This window comes from Macaca nemestrina, chromosome 3, assembly GCF_043159975.1.
Source record: "Macaca nemestrina isolate mMacNem1 chromosome 3, mMacNem.hap1, whole genome shotgun sequence".
Lineage (NCBI taxonomy): Eukaryota > Metazoa > Chordata > Mammalia > Primates > Cercopithecidae > Macaca > Macaca nemestrina.
Genome location: NC_092127.1, coordinates 47,204,022 through 47,224,559, shown reverse-complemented (window position 1 = coordinate 47,224,559; position 20,538 = coordinate 47,204,022). Strand labels below are relative to the sequence as shown.

At 36.6% G+C, this 20,538-nt stretch overlaps 1 protein-coding gene across 12 annotated transcripts in view; it reads right to left on the bottom strand.

Moving 5' to 3' along the window:
• LOC105493295 (inositol polyphosphate-4-phosphatase type II B) overlaps positions 1 to 20,538 on the bottom strand; it is an 822,839-nt gene that overhangs the window by 221,466 nt on the left and 580,835 nt on the right. For all 12 annotated transcript variants that reach the window (XM_011760836.3, XM_011760835.3, XM_011760841.3 and 9 more), the window contains 2 exons: positions 18,720 to 18,831; positions 7,902 to 7,974 (listed from right to left, as the gene is read on the bottom strand). In XM_011760836.3, coding sequence (XP_011759138.1) covers positions 7,902 to 7,974; positions 18,720 to 18,831 — 185 coding nt within the window. The remainder of the gene's footprint in view (positions 1 to 7,901; positions 7,975 to 18,719; positions 18,832 to 20,538) is intronic.

The window sequence follows — 20,538 nt, the reverse complement described above, 5'->3', positions numbered from 1 at the left end:
TTTCTATTGTTTGGAATCATTTCAGAAGGAATGGTACCTGCTCCTCTTTGCTTGTTTGTGTCAGGTTTGTCAAAGATCAGATGGTTCTAGACGTGTGGCATTATTTTTGAGGCCTCTGTTCTATTCCAATATGTGTGTGTGTGTGTGTGTGTGTGTTTGTGTGTGTGTGTCTGTTTTGATACTGGTACCATGCTGTTTTGATTACTGTAGCCTTAGAGTATAGTTTGAAGTCAGGTAATGTGATCCTCCAGCTTTGTTCTTTTAGCTTAGGATTGCCTTTGCTATATGGGCTATTTTTTTGTTGTTCCATATGAAACTTAAAGTAGTTTTTTCTATTTCTGTGAAGAAAGTCAATGGTAACTTGATGGGGATAGCATTGAATCTACAAATTACTTTGGGCAGTATAGCCACTTTCATGATATTAATTCTTCCTATTCATGAACATAGAATGTTTTTCCATTTGTTTGTGTCATTTCTTATTTCCTCTCAACAGTGGTTTGTAGTTCTCCTTCCAGAGGTCCTTCACATCCCTTGTAAGTTGTATTCCTAGGTATTTATTCTCTTTGTAGCAATTGTGAATAGGAGTGATTTGTGAATCACTCATGATTTGGCTCTCTATTATTGGTGTATAGGAATGCTTGTGATTTTTGCACATTGATTTTGTATTCTGAGACTTTGCTGAAGTTGCTTATCAGCTTAAGGAGATTTTGGGCTAAGACGATGGGGTTTTCTAAATATATAATCATGTCATCTGCAAACAGAGATAATTCGACTTCCTCTCTTCCTATTTGAACACCCTTTATTTCTTTCTCTTGCCTGATTGTCCTGGCCAGAAATTCCAATACTATGTTGAATAAGAGTAGTGAGAAAAGGCATCCTTGACTTGTGCTGGTTTTCAAAGGGAATGCTTCCAGCTTTTGCACATTCAGTATGATATTGACTGTGGGTTTGTCATAAATAGCTCTTATTATTTTGAAATACATTCCATCAATACCTACTTTATTGAGAGTTTTTAGCATGAAGGGGTGAATTTTATTGAAGGCCTTTTCTGCATCTATTGTGATAATCATGTGGTTTTGTCATTGGTTCTGTTTATGTAATGGATTATGTTTATTGATTTGCATATGTTGAACCAGACTTGCATCCCAGGGATGAAGCCGACTTGACTGTGGTGGATAAGCTTTTTGATGTGCTGCTGGATTCAGTTTGCCAGCATTTTATGGAGGAATTTCGCATGGATGTTCATCAGGGATATTGGCCTGAAATTTTCTTTTTCTGTTGTGTCTCTGCCAGGTTTTTGTATCAGGATGATGCTGGCCTCATAAAATGAGTTAGGGAGGATTCCCTCTTTTTCTATTGTTTAGAATAGTTTCAGAAGGAATGGTATCAGCTCCTCTTTGTACCTCTGGTAGAATTTGGCTATGAATCAGTCTGATCCTGGTCTTTTTTTGGTTGGTAGGCTACTAATTACTGCCTGAATTTCAAAACTTGTTATTGGTCTATTCAGGGATTCAACCCTTCTGGTTTAGTCTTGGGAGGGTGTATGTGCCCAGGTATTTATCCATTTCTTCTAGATTTTCTAGTTTATTTGCATAGAGGTATTTACAGTATTCTCTGATGGTAGTTTGTATTTCTGTGGGATCAGTGGTGATCTCCCTTTTATCATTTTTATTGTGTCTATTTGATTATTCTCTCTTTTGTTCTTTATTAGTCTGGCTAGTGGTCCATCTATTTGTTAATCTTTTCAAAAACACAGCTCCTGGATTCATTGATTTTGGGGAGGGTTTTTTGGCGTTTCGCTCTCCTTTAGTTAGAGGCAGTACAAAATTTTTAATAAGACTTAAGGAAAGTAGTAAATTATTTTATTCCAAACCTAAATAATTACATTTGAACATCTTTCTTAAAGAAAAAATAATAATTGAGTTTTCTGTTATCTGAAGCATAAATTCAGATAAGATACACCTGCTGTTTACCATTTAACAAGCATTATTGTATTCTTGTATGGAAGATCTCTGTGTTCTCCGGAAGGAAAGAAGGCATCACACCTCCTGCACCTGCCCTCCAGCCTCCTGTGCTCCCATCTGCTCTAGGCACCTTCCACTCCCAGGATATGTTTATATTGTACATCACCAGAATGATGCCTCACTGACTGCTGACCACCCCCATCCCAAGATCAGGTTAGCTCTCGGCATTTTTCCCTTTAAGTGGGTATCAGTGAACGGATTGCATTTATATCCAGACTCCAAGACTATCAATTTTTGAAGCTTTTTCCCCATGAGATTTAAGAAAGAAAAGCACCCTTTCCTCCCATTCCTTTCCCTCTCTCTGTCTCTAGCTCTTTGTCTCTGTGTTTCTCTCTATTTTATTTTATTTTATTTTATCTTATTTTATTTTGTTTTATTTTATTTTTTTGAGATGGAGTTTTGCTCTTGTTGCCCAGGCTGGAGTCCAACGGCATGATCTTGGTTCACTGCAAACCCCACCTCTTGGGTTTTCAAGCAATTCTCCTGCTTCAGCCTCCTGAGTAGCTGAGATTATAGGTGCCCACTACCACACCCAGCTAATTTTTTGTATTTTTAGTACAGACGGGGTTTCACCGTGTTGGCCAGACTGGTCTTGAACTTCTGACCTCAGGTGATCTGCCCACCTCTGCCTCCCAAAGAGCTGGGATTTCTCTCTCACTTTCTGTGTGTGTGTGTGTGTGTGTGTGTGTGTGTGTGTGTGTGTGTGTGTTTAGGTTTAGAAGTCACCATTCTTTAAAGGGCCATGTGGGGAAATCAACTCTCTTGCTTGGTTCTCTTGAAATCTCAGGGGCACATTCAGCAGGGCTAGAAATTTTTATTCCTTATAACGATTTTTTTTAACCAATAAATTATTCACCAAATTCTAACTGATTGGAGATTTCTAGACCAATGGGAGAGGGTACATGCTAAATAATGAAGAATTCAATTTATAACGTTTAAGTGCCCAGAGCTTGTTAACATAAAATGATATAGACTGCAAATAAAAAAGTAATGTTCCTTCCTCTTAAGTAGCTTACAATCTAGTATCTTCTTCAAAACAACAATAATAGGTGATTTAACCCTATTTGGTGAAAAAGGATCAAAGCTGTGAAGCAAGGAATACAAATACCAGTAAGTTCTCCATATAGGAAGGCGAACTGCACATATTTATGACTAATAGCAGCACAGTTTCCTCATTTTTGTTTGGATTCTAACTCCCACAGTCATGGAAATCATGGCTGTTACATATACAAAAATGCTGTATCAGATCTAATGCTTGCTGAGGCAGGGAGCTCACTGTAAATGGGACCAGAATGGGAAACTTTGTGACAGGGTCTACTAGATTCTTAGATTTGGCATGGGAATTTTAGGGTCCATGGGCTGAAGTACTCTGTAGAATTATACAATAATTTTACCAAAAAACAGAGAGAATTAAGGAATTTACAGAGAATTGTGTTTAAAACACTTTTTTTAATGTTCTATCACTGGTCAGACTTTTTAACTGTAAATAGTAACCCCTGAGAAAGAAAACTATAAATGCCAAATATTCCTCCATATAAAACTGATGAAAATGAATACTTTCATTAAGTGTTTCTAAAAAGGAGAACAATGTAAACGCTAACCTATGCTACATCAGCTTCAAACATTTGAGAGCCAAAAAGGAAGTAAAAAACTGCTTAGGTTAATTTGGTCATTTAAAAATAATTGAAAGGCAAAGAAGCTGAACTGTCTTTCAGGACCAAACTGCTGGTTGAAAAACTTAGGCTTTAAAACCATTTCTTCTGTCAGCCCATCCAGTGTTCTTGTATCAATACAGCAATTATTATTGCTGTGCTGCAGACAAGGTACCTCAGTCAGTGTGACTTAGGCACCAAACTCCATGACTGTGTGAAAGACCTACCATCTCCCCTTCTATACAGTCAAAACTCATTTCCCCTACTCCCCTTTCCACTCCACCTCCCATAGAAAATAATTTAAAGTTTTCTTAGTACTATTTTATTTAAATAAGCAAATAATTAGAGAAAAGTCTACTTTTTAACAACTTAATTTTATCAGTTATATAGTTAGAAAGTCAAACTAAGTAAGACCTTCACATGTCTATTACATACTGTGTCTTCTAGTGTGTGCCTTGTTTGTATTCCCATGTAATTAAGGTACTTATATATCTTTCTTATGGAATTATAAATTCTGCCCCACCTGTTCCTTATTCTCTCTCTCCTTCCATCCTAAATTCCCCATATTCCCAACATCCACATTCAATTTGCAAGGGCATGAAAAGGGTGAGGACTTTGGGGAAAGTGTTTTCCTTCTTAGTTTTACAACAGATAAGTGAACTTCCTGATTTATACCAAAATCTCTAGAGACGTAAATAGAATAGTGAGGAACTGATATAAGATATGACATTCTCTCCCACTCAGTAAGTACTTCATAACTCACTGGAGACTTGAAAAATCCATTTAAGACATTAATACAAAGACTTGAGAAGAATGTCAATAGATTACTTTGCCCACAGATTAAAGAAATACCACATGGGTATAGAATGGATTAATTCCAGAGTTGCTGAGTTTAGATAAATAAATAGAACAAAAGATTAAAGTTATACATATACATATTTTATATCTGCACAATGCACCTTTATATTTTGAACAGAAACATTTTATGAATAGCACTTAGTTGTCTTTTTATAAGGTTTTTAAAAATCCAGTCTTTATAACATTTGATTTTCATTTACTCTCATCTTCTCCTAATGTAAGATGACTCCAAGAAAATATCTGTGACAAATATCCTAGGTTCTGAGTGGTCCTCCAGGTTGACTGGACTAAAGACATTTAGAATTACCTTCAGAACTAAGTGGACTGTCACCACCAAACTGTCACCTCCATGAAAGGAGAAAAGCAATAATTAATCATCTTTCACTCCACAAAGTATATTTAAATTGCAGAATGCAGCTGCTCCCATCAATGTTATGTCAGTAGCTTTTGTCATATTACAGTTTATGTGTAACAAACAAATACCCTGGTAGTCTGGAAGAATTAGTATGGCTTCCAAGACTTATGCCTTACAGAATTTATGGCACAGCTATGGAGAGGTAATGATCTATTTTTCAATACGATCTCTCTGTCTCTTCTTCCATAAGTAATATGTTTGCTTGATTTTAAAGTAATGTTTCTCTTTCTCCTTGAAATTTTTACTTAACCAATAAGTATCACAAAATGTCACTTCTTTTTGTGTGTATAAAAAAGTTAGAGGGTTCACGTAATCATTAAAATGTGTCTTATTATAGTATAGATGGTTTTGATGATAACCTGAATCAAGCTGTATTTAAAATGAACTTAATATCCCACTCAAATTTATTTTTAAAAATTAACATTTAATGAATGAAATAAATTATGGTTTGTGAACATATTAAAGTAAAGAACTAAAGGTTTAGCCAACTTTCAGGTGAAAAACAAATATGAGGAGGACCCTTTGATAATACTTTAAATATTTTAAGAACACTAATAACTCAGGTGTTTTTTAGCATGTACGGTTGATTAATAGCTTTCTGGGTAGACCCTTCAAAACACTATTTAGTACATACCCCACAGTATTATATCTTTCATAAAAACTAAGAAAAATCCCATTTCATTTGGCTGTAGGTTGAGAAACACCTGTTCTTCCTTGGGTTAATTCTTCATTCTGTGAAAGTGGATTTGATGTTTTGAAACATATTTCTCAATTAAATTGCATTTTATTTATCTGTGTGTATAAACAGAGCCAAAGGGATGCCTCTCCTTCCCCATTCCCTATTGTTAGCTGCCTCCTGCAAGAGAAAACTGCTAATAATTTAGGGGTTCTGTATTTGTAAGCTGTTGATGTTCTGTATTATTCATTAACCTGATTATCATGCTATCTATGTCACTGCTTAAATGTACAACATGGCAGGGCTAGAAAAAAGAGTAAGGTATTTTACCGTGACACCAATTTGTTGATTAATGCCTTCTTAGTAATACCACAGCCTATTATGAGCAAAGGCCTTGGAATCAAAGTGGGTTTAAATTCTGGACCCATTGTTTACTGCATAGGTTATCTTGAAGACTTCCTCATTTGTGAAATATGGATAATGATAGTACCTTCCTCAGAGCACATGTCAGAGGATTATCTAAGACAAGGTATATAAGGTATTAGCATATTGTCTGTCACTACAGTAGTCATTATTTACTAATGGTCATTTAATTTACATTATCATTTAAAAATTGGGTCCATAATTTTACATATTCATATCACATATATTTTAACTGTACTATATGTCTCAATTTTATTCATAAATACATTTAATAGTCTAATACCTTGTAAAAATGCAAACACATTACTGTGAATAAAGCAATACACACATATATACCCAAGAATGTACAAATGTGATTATTAATTTTTCCTACTGAATCCATATATCTATTGTTTTAACAACTTTATGAGTTACATAATTAAGAAGTCAAACTAAACAAGAGCTTCACACTGTCTTCTAGTGTTTCTTGTTTGGGATAGTATATGATCCAGTAGCTAAAATAAATTTACAGTCATGTGTAGTTTAACAAGGAGATATGTTCTGAGAAATTAGTCATTAGGCAATTTCGTCATGGTGCAAAGACCACAGCATACATTTACAAATACCTAGGCGGCAGAGCCTACTACACACCTATGCTCCATGGTATCGCCTATTGCTCCTAGGTTACAATCTGTATAGTATGTTACTGTGTGTAAAACTTTAGGTAACTGTACCATAATGTTAAGTATTTATGTACCTAAACATATCTAAACATTGAAAAGATACAGTAAAAATATGGTATAAAAGATTAAAAATGGTACACCTGTAAAGGGCACTTGCCATGAATGAAGTCTGCAGTGCTAGAAGTTGCTCTGGATGAGTCAGTGAGTGTGTGGTGGGTGAATGTGAAGACCTAGAACATTACCATACTCTACCGTTGACTTGATAAACAGTGTACACGTAGGCTACAACATTTTAAAAATCTTTTCTTTCTTCAATAATAAATTAACCTAGGATTACTGTAACTTTTTTACTTTATAAACTTTTAAATTTTCTTAACTTTTTGACACTTTCATAATAACATTTAGCTGAAAACACAAATACATTGTACAGTTGTACAAAAGTATTTTTTCTTTCTTCCTTATTCTATAACTTTTTATTTTAATTTATTACTTTTTAATTTTTTATGTTAAAAACTGAGACAAAAACACACACATTAACCTAAGCCCACACAAGATCAGGATCACCAAGATGTCACTAGGCGATAGAAATATTTTAGCTGTGTTATAATCTCATAAGACCACTGTCATATATGTAGTTGTCATTGACCAAATGCCATTATGCAGCACATGATCATATTTGTTTTTTGTTTGTTTGTTTTTTGAGACGGAGTATCGCTCTGTCTCCAGGCTGGAGCACAGTGGCGCGATCTTGGCTCCCTGCAACCTCTGCCTCTCGGGTTCAAGCAATTCTCCTGCCTCAACCTCCAGAATTGCTGGGACTGCAGGCACGCACCACCGCGCCCAGCTAATTTTTGGTATTTTTAGTAGAGACAGGGTTTCACCATGTTAGCCAGGATGGTCTCAATCTGCTGACCTCGTGATCCGCCTGCCTCGGCCTCCCAAAGTGATGGGACTAGGGACGTAAGCCACTGCACCTGGCCGATCAGATCTGTTTTGCCATATAGCTAGCACATTTATCTTTCCTGTGGAATTGTACGATCTTCCCTCATTCTGCTAGTCCCTCATGATTTCCCAGTGTATTTACTAAGTTTCACAAACAACTGAGAATGTTGGTTCAGTGTTGATTATATATAAAATTAAAATTCATTTTCACATGAAACTAACATAAGTATTTAAAACTGAGTTACGTACCTGAATTCAAAAAAGGTAAGTTATCTTTCCCGCTCACACTTTCTGGGGCTGTACATTCACATACCAGGGCACACTAGGAAAAAGTGTAAAAAAAAATTTGAAAATAATCAAAATAAGAAATGATATTCTTTTATTTTCTTTGCAAAACATAAGGCTATGTACACGGTTCCAAAAAGTCTTGAATAAAATACTTTTACAAAACTATTTCTAGTTTTATCTTTACTACAAAGAGTATTTAACTTGTGATTTACTTAAATGTATATATAATATGCTTATATTACATAATGATAGAGGCTACTCAGGGAAAAAATTAAAAAGAGAAAAATGATTATTCCCAACATGCTAGAGATATGTTCCTAGCACAGTAAATCATATTTGACAAGCTGAATCATTTTGTATTTCTTTCACCTAAGCTAATTTCAGATCAACAGAAAGCAAATTATTGTCTAGAGTTTAAGTAATTGCAACTTTAAATAAAAGACAAAATATGTTGAAACCACTAGTTATACAGGGCAAAAGATTATTTTGTCTCCAGCAAAACAATGCAAACACTTGCTCAAAAAGTATGAGGATCATTTATAAATAAGCTGATCTGTGGAATCCATAATGAACTGATTAAGCTCCTGACCTTTACAGTAATGTCAATTTCTCAACAGAAAGAAAGAAGAGATACAGAAGAGCACGTGGACATGTTCCTAGTGAATGAACCATGATGGGAGAGAATGTCCCAGACAATTCCTCATTAAATGTGGTACTCTCCCTCAGCTTCCTATGAAATTGTAATGGAAAGAGGAAACAAAATTCTTCTGGCCCCAGGAGTTGGACAAGATCTATTTTCACATAGGCAGGCTCTAGCATTTGTGTCCTCAAATGAGTTTCCTTTTATCTTTAGAAAAAACATGCAGGTGGGGGTGGGGACAGGGAAAGAGGAGAGTGAATTTTCACAGCAAATATACCCCATATAAACAAGTAAATGCAAACATAACAAAGCAAACACACACACGAAAATTGCAGAAAGTTCTTTTGGTGACAAAGTCTGAGGAAATCAGCCATCCTTCTGTAAGTTTTGCATGGCTCTGCTCAAGGGGCTCTGAGGGCTCAGACAAGCTTCTCCAAGGTTCTATTAGCCTTGCTTGAGCTATTTCCCCACTGTTCTGTCACCCTCCACCTCTCCTTCCCCAGGCACTGGCCCTCATTGAGAATCATAGACACTAAGGTCACTTTTAACAATGGAATGTTTACATTCCTCAAACATTTTGAGGAAGTAGACAAAGAATTCAAAACACTGATTTAAATGTTACTTTCTGTTTTCTTAGAGTCTACTGCTTATTCCACAATCAACATTCATCACATTACTCAGTAAATTTTTTGTTGGGGTACAAAAAATGGTTTCATAATTTTTTTATTGAGGTCCTAGTCGACTGAAAGAACGAATGACTGAAAATAGCTCTTAAAATTTGATGTTCTCTCAATCACATTTCTTTATTTATTTTTTATTTTATTTATTTATTTTTTATTTTTATTTTTTATTTTATTTTTTTTTTTTGAGACGGAGTCTCGCTCTGTCACCCAGGCTGGAGTGCAGTGGCGGGATCTCAGCTCACTGCAAGCTCCGCCTCCCGGGTTCACGCCATTCTCCTGCCTCAGCCTCCCGAGTAGCTGGGACTACAGGCGCCTGCCACCTCGCCCGGCTAAGTTTTTGTATTTTTAGTAGAGACGGGGTTTCACTGTGTTAGCAAGGATGGTCTCGATCTCCTGACCTCGTGATCCGCCCGTCTCAGCCTCCCAAAGTGCTGGGATTACAGGCTTGAGCCACCGCGCCCGGCCCTCAATCACATTTCTGACCACCCAGAAGTCAGAGGTGCACTTCCTCTAATCCACAGCAAGTTTGGAAATGCACTTCCTAAATCACTAGAATGATGTTCAATGATACTAGAAATACATAAAATTTTAATTTCTCCTATTTTCAATATTTCCTTTAATTCTTTTAGCATATACAGGGCTGTTAAAATAATTTTTCATCAACATTATATTCATCATATCAGTGTTCTACGCTATAATAAATAATAGATACTTATTTAGCTCAGAGTCTTATGGCTTACAGCGGAGTACATGATCTGTTTCTCTCCACCCCATGAATCTCAGCACTCAACTCCAACCACTTCTCCTCGACCCCTGAGCTCCAGTCACACTGGCCTATTTGCTGCTCTTTCAACACAACAAGCATGCTGCCACCTCGGGGCCTTTGCTCTTGCTATTCATGCTACCTAGAATTTGTATTCCTGCCATATATCCCCATCTCACTCCCTTATTTCCTGAAAGTTTCAGCTCAAACATCACATTATCAGTGAATCTTTCCTTAACCAACATCTAGTATAAACAACCATGCCTAAGCACCACCTGTTCCTTTCACCCTGTGTTTTTTTCTGTACAGCATATAGCACCAGTCAGTAATTTATTACCTGTTATTTTAATTGTTTACTTCCCCTGAAGGTACCATCTGTATCTCTCTGGTTCATTGCTGAATCTCCAGAAATTAGTAGAATGCTTAGAACTTAGTAGGTGATATTTTTGATAAATGAATGATGATTATTTGCCTACAAATATTCTCTATAAGGTAAGGCTGGTTATAATACTTTCAATTTTACATTTGGAGGAAATAAGGGGATAAGACCTTCTGAGACTGGTCCTTAGCCACTCAAAGACTCCACCTTTCCTCTGAGCACTGCTGGTAAATTACAATGAAAACAGTACTTCAAATAACAGGAGCAAGATGGCCTGAGAAAAGCAGAAGGTTTTCATAAGGGGATGTATTAATACTCCACTTATACTATTTTTGCTGGTATCATAAATAAGTAAGACATTTTCTTTCCTTTTGTAGAAATCACAATCCCTTTGGTCACTAGTGCTATGCTACATTCCAATACAACACAGATCTTAAACTAACAGGAGAGACAAGGCAGGGGCTGAACTAAACTAAGCTGCTCCCGTGCCTCACTGGAGGATGCTCCTAATAACGCTTCAATCCTGACAGGAAGCTGATCATCTCTGCTGCAGGCAAAGAAGGGCCGTGCTCAATGGGAAGGCTTTTCCTGTCTCAATCAATCCTTTTGGCTGTTACTTATTGGGTTTTCTCATTTTTCACCTGATTTTATTATTTGGTTCCTACTTATCCTTTCTCTAATAGTATTGTCTTTGACTACTTCAAAAGTTGTTCTGTAAGTTTCTTTCTTTTTCTTCCACAATCCTACACTCTTTACTACATGCCATCTTATTTATTGATCCACCAATTGGCATGGAGTTATATGCAGTCACATATTGCCTCTGCTATAGGATAATTTTTAGCTTTACTTCCTTACTTCTTTAAAGTAAAGTTGACTTCATTTATTCATTTATTTCTGAGTTAGACTGTTTCAGGCACTGGGGATAAAGGAGGGAATGAAAATAGACAGTTTTGTCTCATGAAGGTTAATACTAGTGAGGAAAATAGACCACAAATGAGATAAATTAGTCATATATATATGACATTGAACAATGACAAGTACTAATGACAAAAATAAAAAATAATGCAGAGAAAGGAGATAGAAAGCTTTGGGGTAGACACTGCAATCTTAGATAGGGTTGCAGGAAAGGCTTCAGTGAGGAGCTGACACTTCTGCATGAAGACCAGAAGGAAATAAGTGAACCACAAAATTACCTGGGGAAAACACTTCAAAGGTAGGTGGAAAAACAAAGTGCAGGGACTTTGAGTTGGCAATGTACCTGAAATGTTCAGGAACAACAAGGTCTTCCTCAATGTGACTGAACCGTAGTGAGCAAAAAAGAGAAGTTGGGGAGGAGGTCAAAGAAGTAATAAAGTTGCCGGGGGTGGGACAGGGAGACTCTTGTAAGACTGTGTTTGGTCACTGAAGAGCTTTGAGTTTATACTTTCAGAGAGTCGAGAAGCTGTGGGAGAAAGACATGTCCTAAGTTACATTTAAATAGGATCACTTTGTTGCTCTGTTGAAAACAGACTGATGTAGTGACATGTGGTGGCAGATATGGAGAGAAAAGGAAAAAATCAGGGAGACTTTTAAGTCATTACTGTAAACATCCAGGTGACAGACAACATTGGTAGCAGTGAAAGGGCCAAAAGTTGCTAAATTCTGATTTCATTTAAAAGGTGCAGTCAACAGGATTTGCTGACATATTAACTGTGAGTTTATGAGAGGCAGAAAGGAGTCAAAGATTACTGCAATAAAAGAAAAAATATTTTGGATACATAATGCAACATTCATCTACTATATTAGTTGTGAAAAAAGACAATTTTAGTTTTTCTTTTGTAATTTTTTCTTTCTACTACTATGTGGTTTTAATGCTTTATCTTCTATTTCTATATGTGCATATACTGAAGTTTGAAACAATCTAATATGGTAAATGACCCTCTGAGCAATCTTCCCTTGATAATAAATATGTATTCATAATACGATTAATGGAAACAAGTAAGAAAAAGAAAGCAAACGCATGTGAGAAGAAAGAGTTTGGATTTTCACTTATATTTTATTCCATGCTCTGGAATTTAACACTCAAGATTAAAATGTAGTATTTTATATAAAGGTACTATTATGGACTGAACTGTGTCTTCCAAAGTTCATATGTTGAAGCCCCAGCCTCCAATGTGACCATATTTGGAGATAAAGGCCTATATTATGGAGGTAACTAAGATTAAAAGAGGTCATAAAGATGGGGCCTTAATACTACAGGACTGGTATTCTTAGGAAAAAAAGGAGAAGATACCAAAACACTATCTCTCCCTCTCTCCCTTCCTTTCTCCTTTCCTCTCTCTCTCCCTCCCTCCCTCCCCCCACTTCCCCTTCCTGCTTTCACACAGAAGATAGACCATCTGAGAAGGTAGCAAGAAGGCAGCCACCTGCAAGCCAAGTAAAGAGCCCTCACCAGGAACTGAACAGGCTGGCACCTTGATCTGGGACTTCCTAGCTTCCAGAACTGTAAGAAAATAAATTCTTGTTGTTTAAACCATACAGTTTATGGTATTTTGTCATGGCAGCCCAAGCTGAACAATATCAGTATCGCTCTTTTATTTACGTCTGCATTAGATAACATGTATCACTTTCATGACACATGACTATGGTGCTAATAGAAGTTTCATTCCTTTGTCCCTAGCTCATGCAAACCAATGTGAGCAATGTTATTTTACAAATAACTTCTATTTCAGTTACTTTCTCTTTCCATAATGACAGTCATTCAGGTCTTAAATCACCATTAGTAACAGATAAAATTAATTGATTTTCTATGGATTTTTGTTTAACAGATGTACAATGGTCCATGCATTTGTAGTTCTAAAAAACACTCTAGGTGATTCTAATCACATTTTTAAAAATGCTGATATAAAGTTATTTACACAATAAATATCATGCATGCTGGGCCTTACTATATGTCTCAAACATTGATATTCTTAAAGATTGCCAGGAGAGTTTATAGTTACTTTATTAAAAAATTGCAAAAAGCTCAAGGTTTACAAATAATCCAGACAGGGCAGAGCTGATGCCAAAATGTTTGATGTGTTTACCATTTTAGTCAGCTTATGACTCACACACGGTGTGTACTGCCACTGCCACCTTCTATTTCTGGAACAGCTCAGTTAAGTCTTTTTTAAGTTCACGTCCCTAAGCCAGAAATACTATGTAGGATTTGGGTGGGGGCATATTTCTAGGTATCAAGTTCTCCATTTATGAAAAGAGTATAATTCACTTTGCACTACCTTATACTGTAGTGACATAGTCTGGAGTCAAAGGGTGTGCTAGTTTTGAGGAAAGTGGAAAAGTGGCTGGTGATATATTCAGAATCAGAGAAAGGAGCTCTACTTTGAAAAACCAGTTTCTGCTACTGGTTTCCTGGTACACAGTTACAGGTCTAGGCATGATTATCTGCCTGTTTCTACTCTGTGTCCCTAGTTTAGCTTCCGAATCCTCCTTCCTTGAGCGTGATGCAAGTGTTCATGTGATAGTGACAAAGATGAGTCTTATACAGATCTACAAAACAAACAAGGATGGAATGAAGGGACCCAGCCCTAAGACAGGGTTTTGAATACGTACCCAAGAAAGTCTGCTCCAAAACTACCACAGCCCTGATATTAGTAAATTACCTGATTTAAACCTTGGGCCTTCTTAAAATATTTTTATAATGTGGGAATATATTCCAAGGAGAGGGGAGGATAAAAGAGAAGAACAAGATTTAGGGTAGCAGAGAAGACCCTAGCCTATTCCAGGAAAAAGACAAAACATTTTTGAAAGAAAATCTTTGGTATTTTTGTAAAGTTAATAATTTGTTAAGTGATGGATAAACACCATCTCCCATGCAACAGTTTCCTGGGTAAGAAAAATCAAACATGCTCCAAGATAAGAGACACTAACCCAGAAAGTAAGTCACAATGGGCCTTTTTTTTTTTTTTTAATGCAATCAAGAACAAGACAAAGATGTCCATTCTCACCACTTCTATTCAATGTTATACTGAAAATTCTGGCTAGAACAATCAGACAAGAAAAAGAAATAAAAGGTATCCAAATAGGAAAGGAAGAAGGGGGCCGGGCGCGGTGGCTCAAGCCTGTAATCCCAGCACTTTGGGAGGCCGAGACGGGCGGATCACAAGGTCAGGAGATCGAGACCATCCTGGCTAACACGGTGAAACCCCGTCTCTACTAAAAACACAAAAAATTAGCCGGGCGAGGTGGCGGCGCCTGTGGTCCCAGCTACTTGGGAGGCTGAGGCAGGAGAATGGCGGGAACCCGGGAGGCGGAGCTTGCAGTGAGCTGAGATCTGGCCACTGCACTCCAGCCTGGGCAACAGAGCGAGACTCCGTCTCAAAAAAAAAAAAAAAAAAAAAAAGGAAAGAAGGGAAATTGTTTTTGTTTGCTAATAATGCAATCTTTTATGTAGAAAACCCTAATGACACAACCACACACACAAAAAAAAGTCAATTAAAACTGATAAATTCAGTAGAGTTGAAGGATACACAATCAACTCACAAAAATCAGTAGTGTTTCTTTACACTGACAACAAACTATTTGAAAAAGAAATTAAGAAATCAATCCTATTCACATTAAAAAAATACTTAAAAGTAAATTTAACCAAGGATTTGGAAGATCTGTATACTGAAAACTATAAAACATTAATGAAAAAAATTATAGATAACACAAATACATAGAAAAGTATCCCATGCTCATGGATTGGAAGAATTAATACTGTTAAAATGTCTATACTACCCAAAGCAATATACAGATTAAATGAATCCCTATCAAAATTCCAATGTCATTTTTTCATGAAAATAAATGTTAAAAATCCTAGAATTCTTAAGAAACCACAAAAGAGTTGGAAGAGTCAAAGTTATCTTGAATAAAAAGAACAAAACTGAAGGAATCATGTCAGCTGACTTCAAAATCTACTATAAAGCAAAGCTATCATAATCAAAATGGCATGTTACTGGCATAAAATCAGACACATTGACCAATGGAACAGGGCAGAAAGTCTAGGAATAAATCCACACATATATGGTCAATTCATTTTCAACGAAGGCACCAAGAACACAGAATGAAGAAAGGGCAATCTTTTTAACAAATTGTGTTGTGGACACTAGATGTCCCCATGCAGAAAAATAAAATTGGACCCTTTTCTCATGCCATGCTCATGCACAAAATTCAACTCAAAATGAGTTAAAGACTGAAAAATAAGCCCTAAAATTATAAAAGCACTAGGAAGAAAACATTTAAAAATGCTCAATGACAGTGGTCTGGGCGAGATTTCCATGACACGACCCCAAAAGCACAGGAACAAAAGCAAAAATAAACAAATGGCATTGTATCAAACTAAAAAGCTTCTGCACAGCAAAGGAAACAATAAAGAAACAACTCACGGATTGGGATAAAACATTTGCAAACCATACATCTGATAAGGAGCTAATATTCAAAATATATAAGAAACTCAACTCAATAGCAAGAAAACAACCCAATAAAAAATGGGCAAAGGACCTAAAAAACACTTGCAAAAGAAGACATACAAATGGCTAACAGATATGTTAAAAAATGCTCATCATCACTGATTACCAGGAAAATGCAAATTAAAACTATAATGAGATACTATTGCACACATGTCACAATAGCTATTATCAATATGATGAGGAAGGCCAGGTACAGAGGCTCACACCTGTAATCCCAGCACTTTGGGAGGCTGAGGCAGGTGGATCATAAAGTCAGGAGATCGAGACCATCCTGGTTAACATGGTGAAACCCCGTCTCTACTAAAAATACAAAAAATTAGCTGGGCATGGTGGTGGGCGCCTGTAGTCCCAGCTAGTCGGGAAGCTGAGGCAGAAGAATGGCATGAACCCGGGAGGCAGAGCTTGCAGTGAGCCGAGATTGCGCCACTGCACTCCAGCCTGGGTGACAGAGCGAGACTCTGTCTCAAAATAAATAAATAAATAAATAATAAAATAAAATAAAATAAAATGATGAGAGATAAGTACTGGTGAGGGTGTGAAGTAAAGGGAACCCTTATGCACTGTTGAGAATGTAAATTAATACAACCATTATGGAAATCAACACAGAGGCTCCTCACAAAACTAAAAATAGAACTACCATAAAATCCAGCAATCCCACTCTGGGTACTCCAAAGAAACTGAAATCAATATGCCAAAGAGATATCTGCATGCATGTTCACTGCAACGTTATTCACAATAACTAAGATGTGGAAGCAATCTCAGTGTCCATCATCAGATGAATGGAAAAAGGAAATGTGGTATATACCCACAATAAAAAACTATTCAACTTTGAAAAGGGGGAAAGTCCTGTCATTAGTGACAACATGGATAAACCTGGATGGTATTATGCTAAATGAACTATGCCAGGCACAAGACAAATACTGTATCATCTCATTTATATGTTGAGAAAGAAAACAGATTCTTGGGACCCCAAACTCACTATGTCGGAAGGAAAGTTAAGATTGGGAACTGAAACACACAAAAAACTGCCTTTGTTTTTTACCCCTGACGAACAGATAGCTGCAATGATAGAAGGCCACATCTCTCCCCAGATGCCGTCATTCACAAATTGCTCATAATTCCCTGTGGGTCCCAACTCTTTCAGAATATATATCCCCCCTATAAAATAGCCTTAATACAGAGTTTTGTTGAATCTCACCCTAACAATGTAAATTAACAGCTTATATTTCCACAGAGAGGGGACAAGGACAAGACTAGAAAATCATCCCTCGGCCCACTCTGAGACAAACACACAATTGACTTCTTTTATTTTAAGTAAAATGTAGATTTACTGAATATTAGAGGAATGAATAATTGACTATTCCTCTTCTCCCTTTCACATATAAAATGTAGATTCACTGAGCACTAATGAAAGCCTCACTGTGTGACCACTTACCTCATTGCCTACCCTCCCCCCTGTCTTTTTCTCTCTTCTTCCCCTCCTGCTTACTCTTTCTCTTTTACATATCGGAGTCCTCAAAACCCTCTTTGGAAAAGGCAGGGGTCACAGATGCTCCTCTAATTTGTGCTTTTTCCCAGGTGCAGCCTCAACCTTGGTAACATAAACATGTAAATTAATTGAGACCTGCCTCAGTCAATTTTTTTTTTTTTTTGGCTTACATTTGTGGAATCTACATGAGTCAAATTCACAGAAGTAAAGGGCAGAATGATGGTTACCAGAAGCTGGGGAAGGGAAAGTTCAGGGAAATGGGAGGTACTCATCAAAGGGTACAAGTTTCCATTAGCCAGGAGGAATAAGCTTCAGTGAGCTATTGAGCAGAATGGTCACTATATAATAGTCCATTGTAGATTCCAAAATTGCTACAAGAAGAAATTTTGAATATTTTTACCACACACACAAAATAAGTATGTGACGTGATAGATTTGTTAACCTGATTAATCATTCCATAATGTAAATATATATCAAAACATCACATTGTTCCCCATAAGTATATACAATGATTGTTTATTAAAATGATTTTTTAAATGCTCCATTATTAAAAGGTAGAAATTATAGTGTATAAAATTCATTTTCCTAAAAGAAACTACTAGCAGTTTCTAAGTCTACCACATGTGCTTCAATGGTCTCAATAAAACAGGCGATTGCATTCCTAAGAAAGAAATTTAGGCTAGTATTTATGTAGAGTTTCTCTGCCTTAGTGAAAAGGAACAGAAGAAAAGACAGAATCCTGGACGCATGTTTATATGCATCAGGCCTTTATTCTGTGTTTCAGGAAGCAGCTTCTCCTTCAGTTGCCATTGTCCCTCCTCCAGAGCTGTTCCTTCAGTGAATACTATTTCCTGCTTCTCTCTCCTCCATTTCATAAGGCACAAAGTTCTTGTTAAATGTGCCCTCCTTCACATAAAGGTAAAATACAAATTAAAATTGCATATCTTTGCAAAGAGGGTTTTGGGAGTAGAGAACAAGTTATTTTGGGTAATAGCCCTCCCAGAATCTTCTGGCATCTCACATAGAGTTAAGTGTGGTAAAATGTGACAATGATCAATACTTTTGTTCCAACTGAGAAGAGGCAGTGTCAACCAGGGAGCTGGCAGGGAAGAGAAAGGTGCTTCTGAATGGAGCATTGCTTTGCATAGTTCCAAGCAAACGGGCCCTCTGAGTCAGAGGCTGAAACACACACATTGTATTCCAATTTCAGAATTGTTGTCTCATTTAGGTTTTGATAATGAGATTTCAAACCCCACAGAGATGTTGGTGAGACAGGCACCTGGCAAAGCTGATCATTTTTAACTTAATTTGTACAATGAACGGACTGAGATCCTACCTTTTGTCCCCGTACATCTGTGGTGATGTGGTCGGCTTCCCCATCCTCAATCTCCCCCATCTTCACGACACTGACTTCTATGGTGCCAACCACTTTGCCACCATCTGAAGTTCTGCAACAAAAAATACACAAAATGGAAAGGTAAGAAGCTTCTCTCTTCCCCAAAAATATCCCAAACACATTTGTTTCTGAAAACCACTAGCATTGTTATTTACTTACAAGACAAAATCTGCATAAAACACAGCAAAACATGTTAATAGGGTAGGTGTTTTTTGTTTTGTTTTGTTTTGTTTTTGAGACTGAGTTCCACTCTTGTTGCCCAGGCTGGAGTGTAATGGCGTGATCTCAGCTCACCGCAACCTTCGCCTCCTGGATTCAAGTGATTCTTCTGCCTCAGCCTCCCGAGTAGCTGGGATTACAGGCATGTGCCACCACGCCTGGCTAATTTTGTATTCTCCATGTTGGTCAGGCTGGTGTCAAACTCCCAACCTCAGGTGATCCACCTGCCTAGACCTCCCAAAGTGCTGGGATTACAGGCGTGAGCTACAGCATGTTGTTTTTAATTTGAAATAAAAATTATTCATGAATGTGTGAGGTAAGAGTACAGACGGTCAAAAAGTAACTAGGAAGATGAAACCTCCTAAATGTTCTCAGAGGTACCCTCAAGGAAAGAACATTGTGTCATAGATCAATACCCTATTTGGAACCATCAAATCTAAAACAGCATAAACTACAGCCCATCTATACTAACTGCATGAGATACATATGTGCCTATCACAGAAACTGCGGCCAAGTAAAATAGAAAAGAGTATAAATATTCTTATCTTCCTCTATGACTGGGCTATTGGCTACAAAATCTGACTTTGCACCTTTTCCCTAACATTTTCTTTATATGCTACTAAAAAAGATTCTCTCCTAGCAAACATAAGAACATGTAAAGCAGAACATAACCCAAAGGTCATTTAGTACAACTCTTTACCTTTTCAGATAAAGAAATTGAGACTCAAAAAGATGGAAAGACCCTTCCAAGGTAAAGAAGTGGTAATTTCAAGTTTCTATCTTCTCCAAGTCATCAACAACTCTTTTATATTCAATGATAATAATATAAGATTTTCACCATCATTATTTTTAGCAGCATAAAACTTTTGTGTTTAGCAATGATAATGAAAGCTAAAGATAAGTTTAAGAGCCACACTTTAAGATTCTCTAGTTTCCTCTTCTGAGCAAGAAAAATTACAGAATAAATAGTGCCATTATACCATGGAAACACTGCAACATATAATTATATTTTTCCCTTGAGCCTGTTGTGAAAATAGGTAACAAGTCACCTCGTAGATATGATGTGTTGCTGTAACTTCTATTTGAGTAGAATTGACTGAATAGTCATGTGATGTCTCATTTTCTTCATCAGTCACATCTTTCATGAAATTTGTTTTCAACTTTTAGCTGAACACCAATGTTACCTTTCTTTTAACTAATTCCTTCTAAATACTGCTTCTTTTTTATTAAAAGTCTCAGAAAGGAGAAGGGGCATTCCTATGAGTAGTTTACCAAAATGTTAATTAAAATAATGAATAAATTAAGTGAAAAGAAAAACTGACTCTACTACTAGATAAGGTACAAATTAAAACACAACTTTTGAATTAGGTTTTTTAAGAAAATTAAAAGAGAAAATATCTGATAGCATGTACACAGCTAATGTCATGGTGCAATAAAATAAAGAAAACTAAAACAGAAAAATAACAGTGATTTATTGTTAAACAGATTTTTTACTAAAATATGAAGTGAAATGCTTCTTGGTGATTTTGAAATCAGTGGA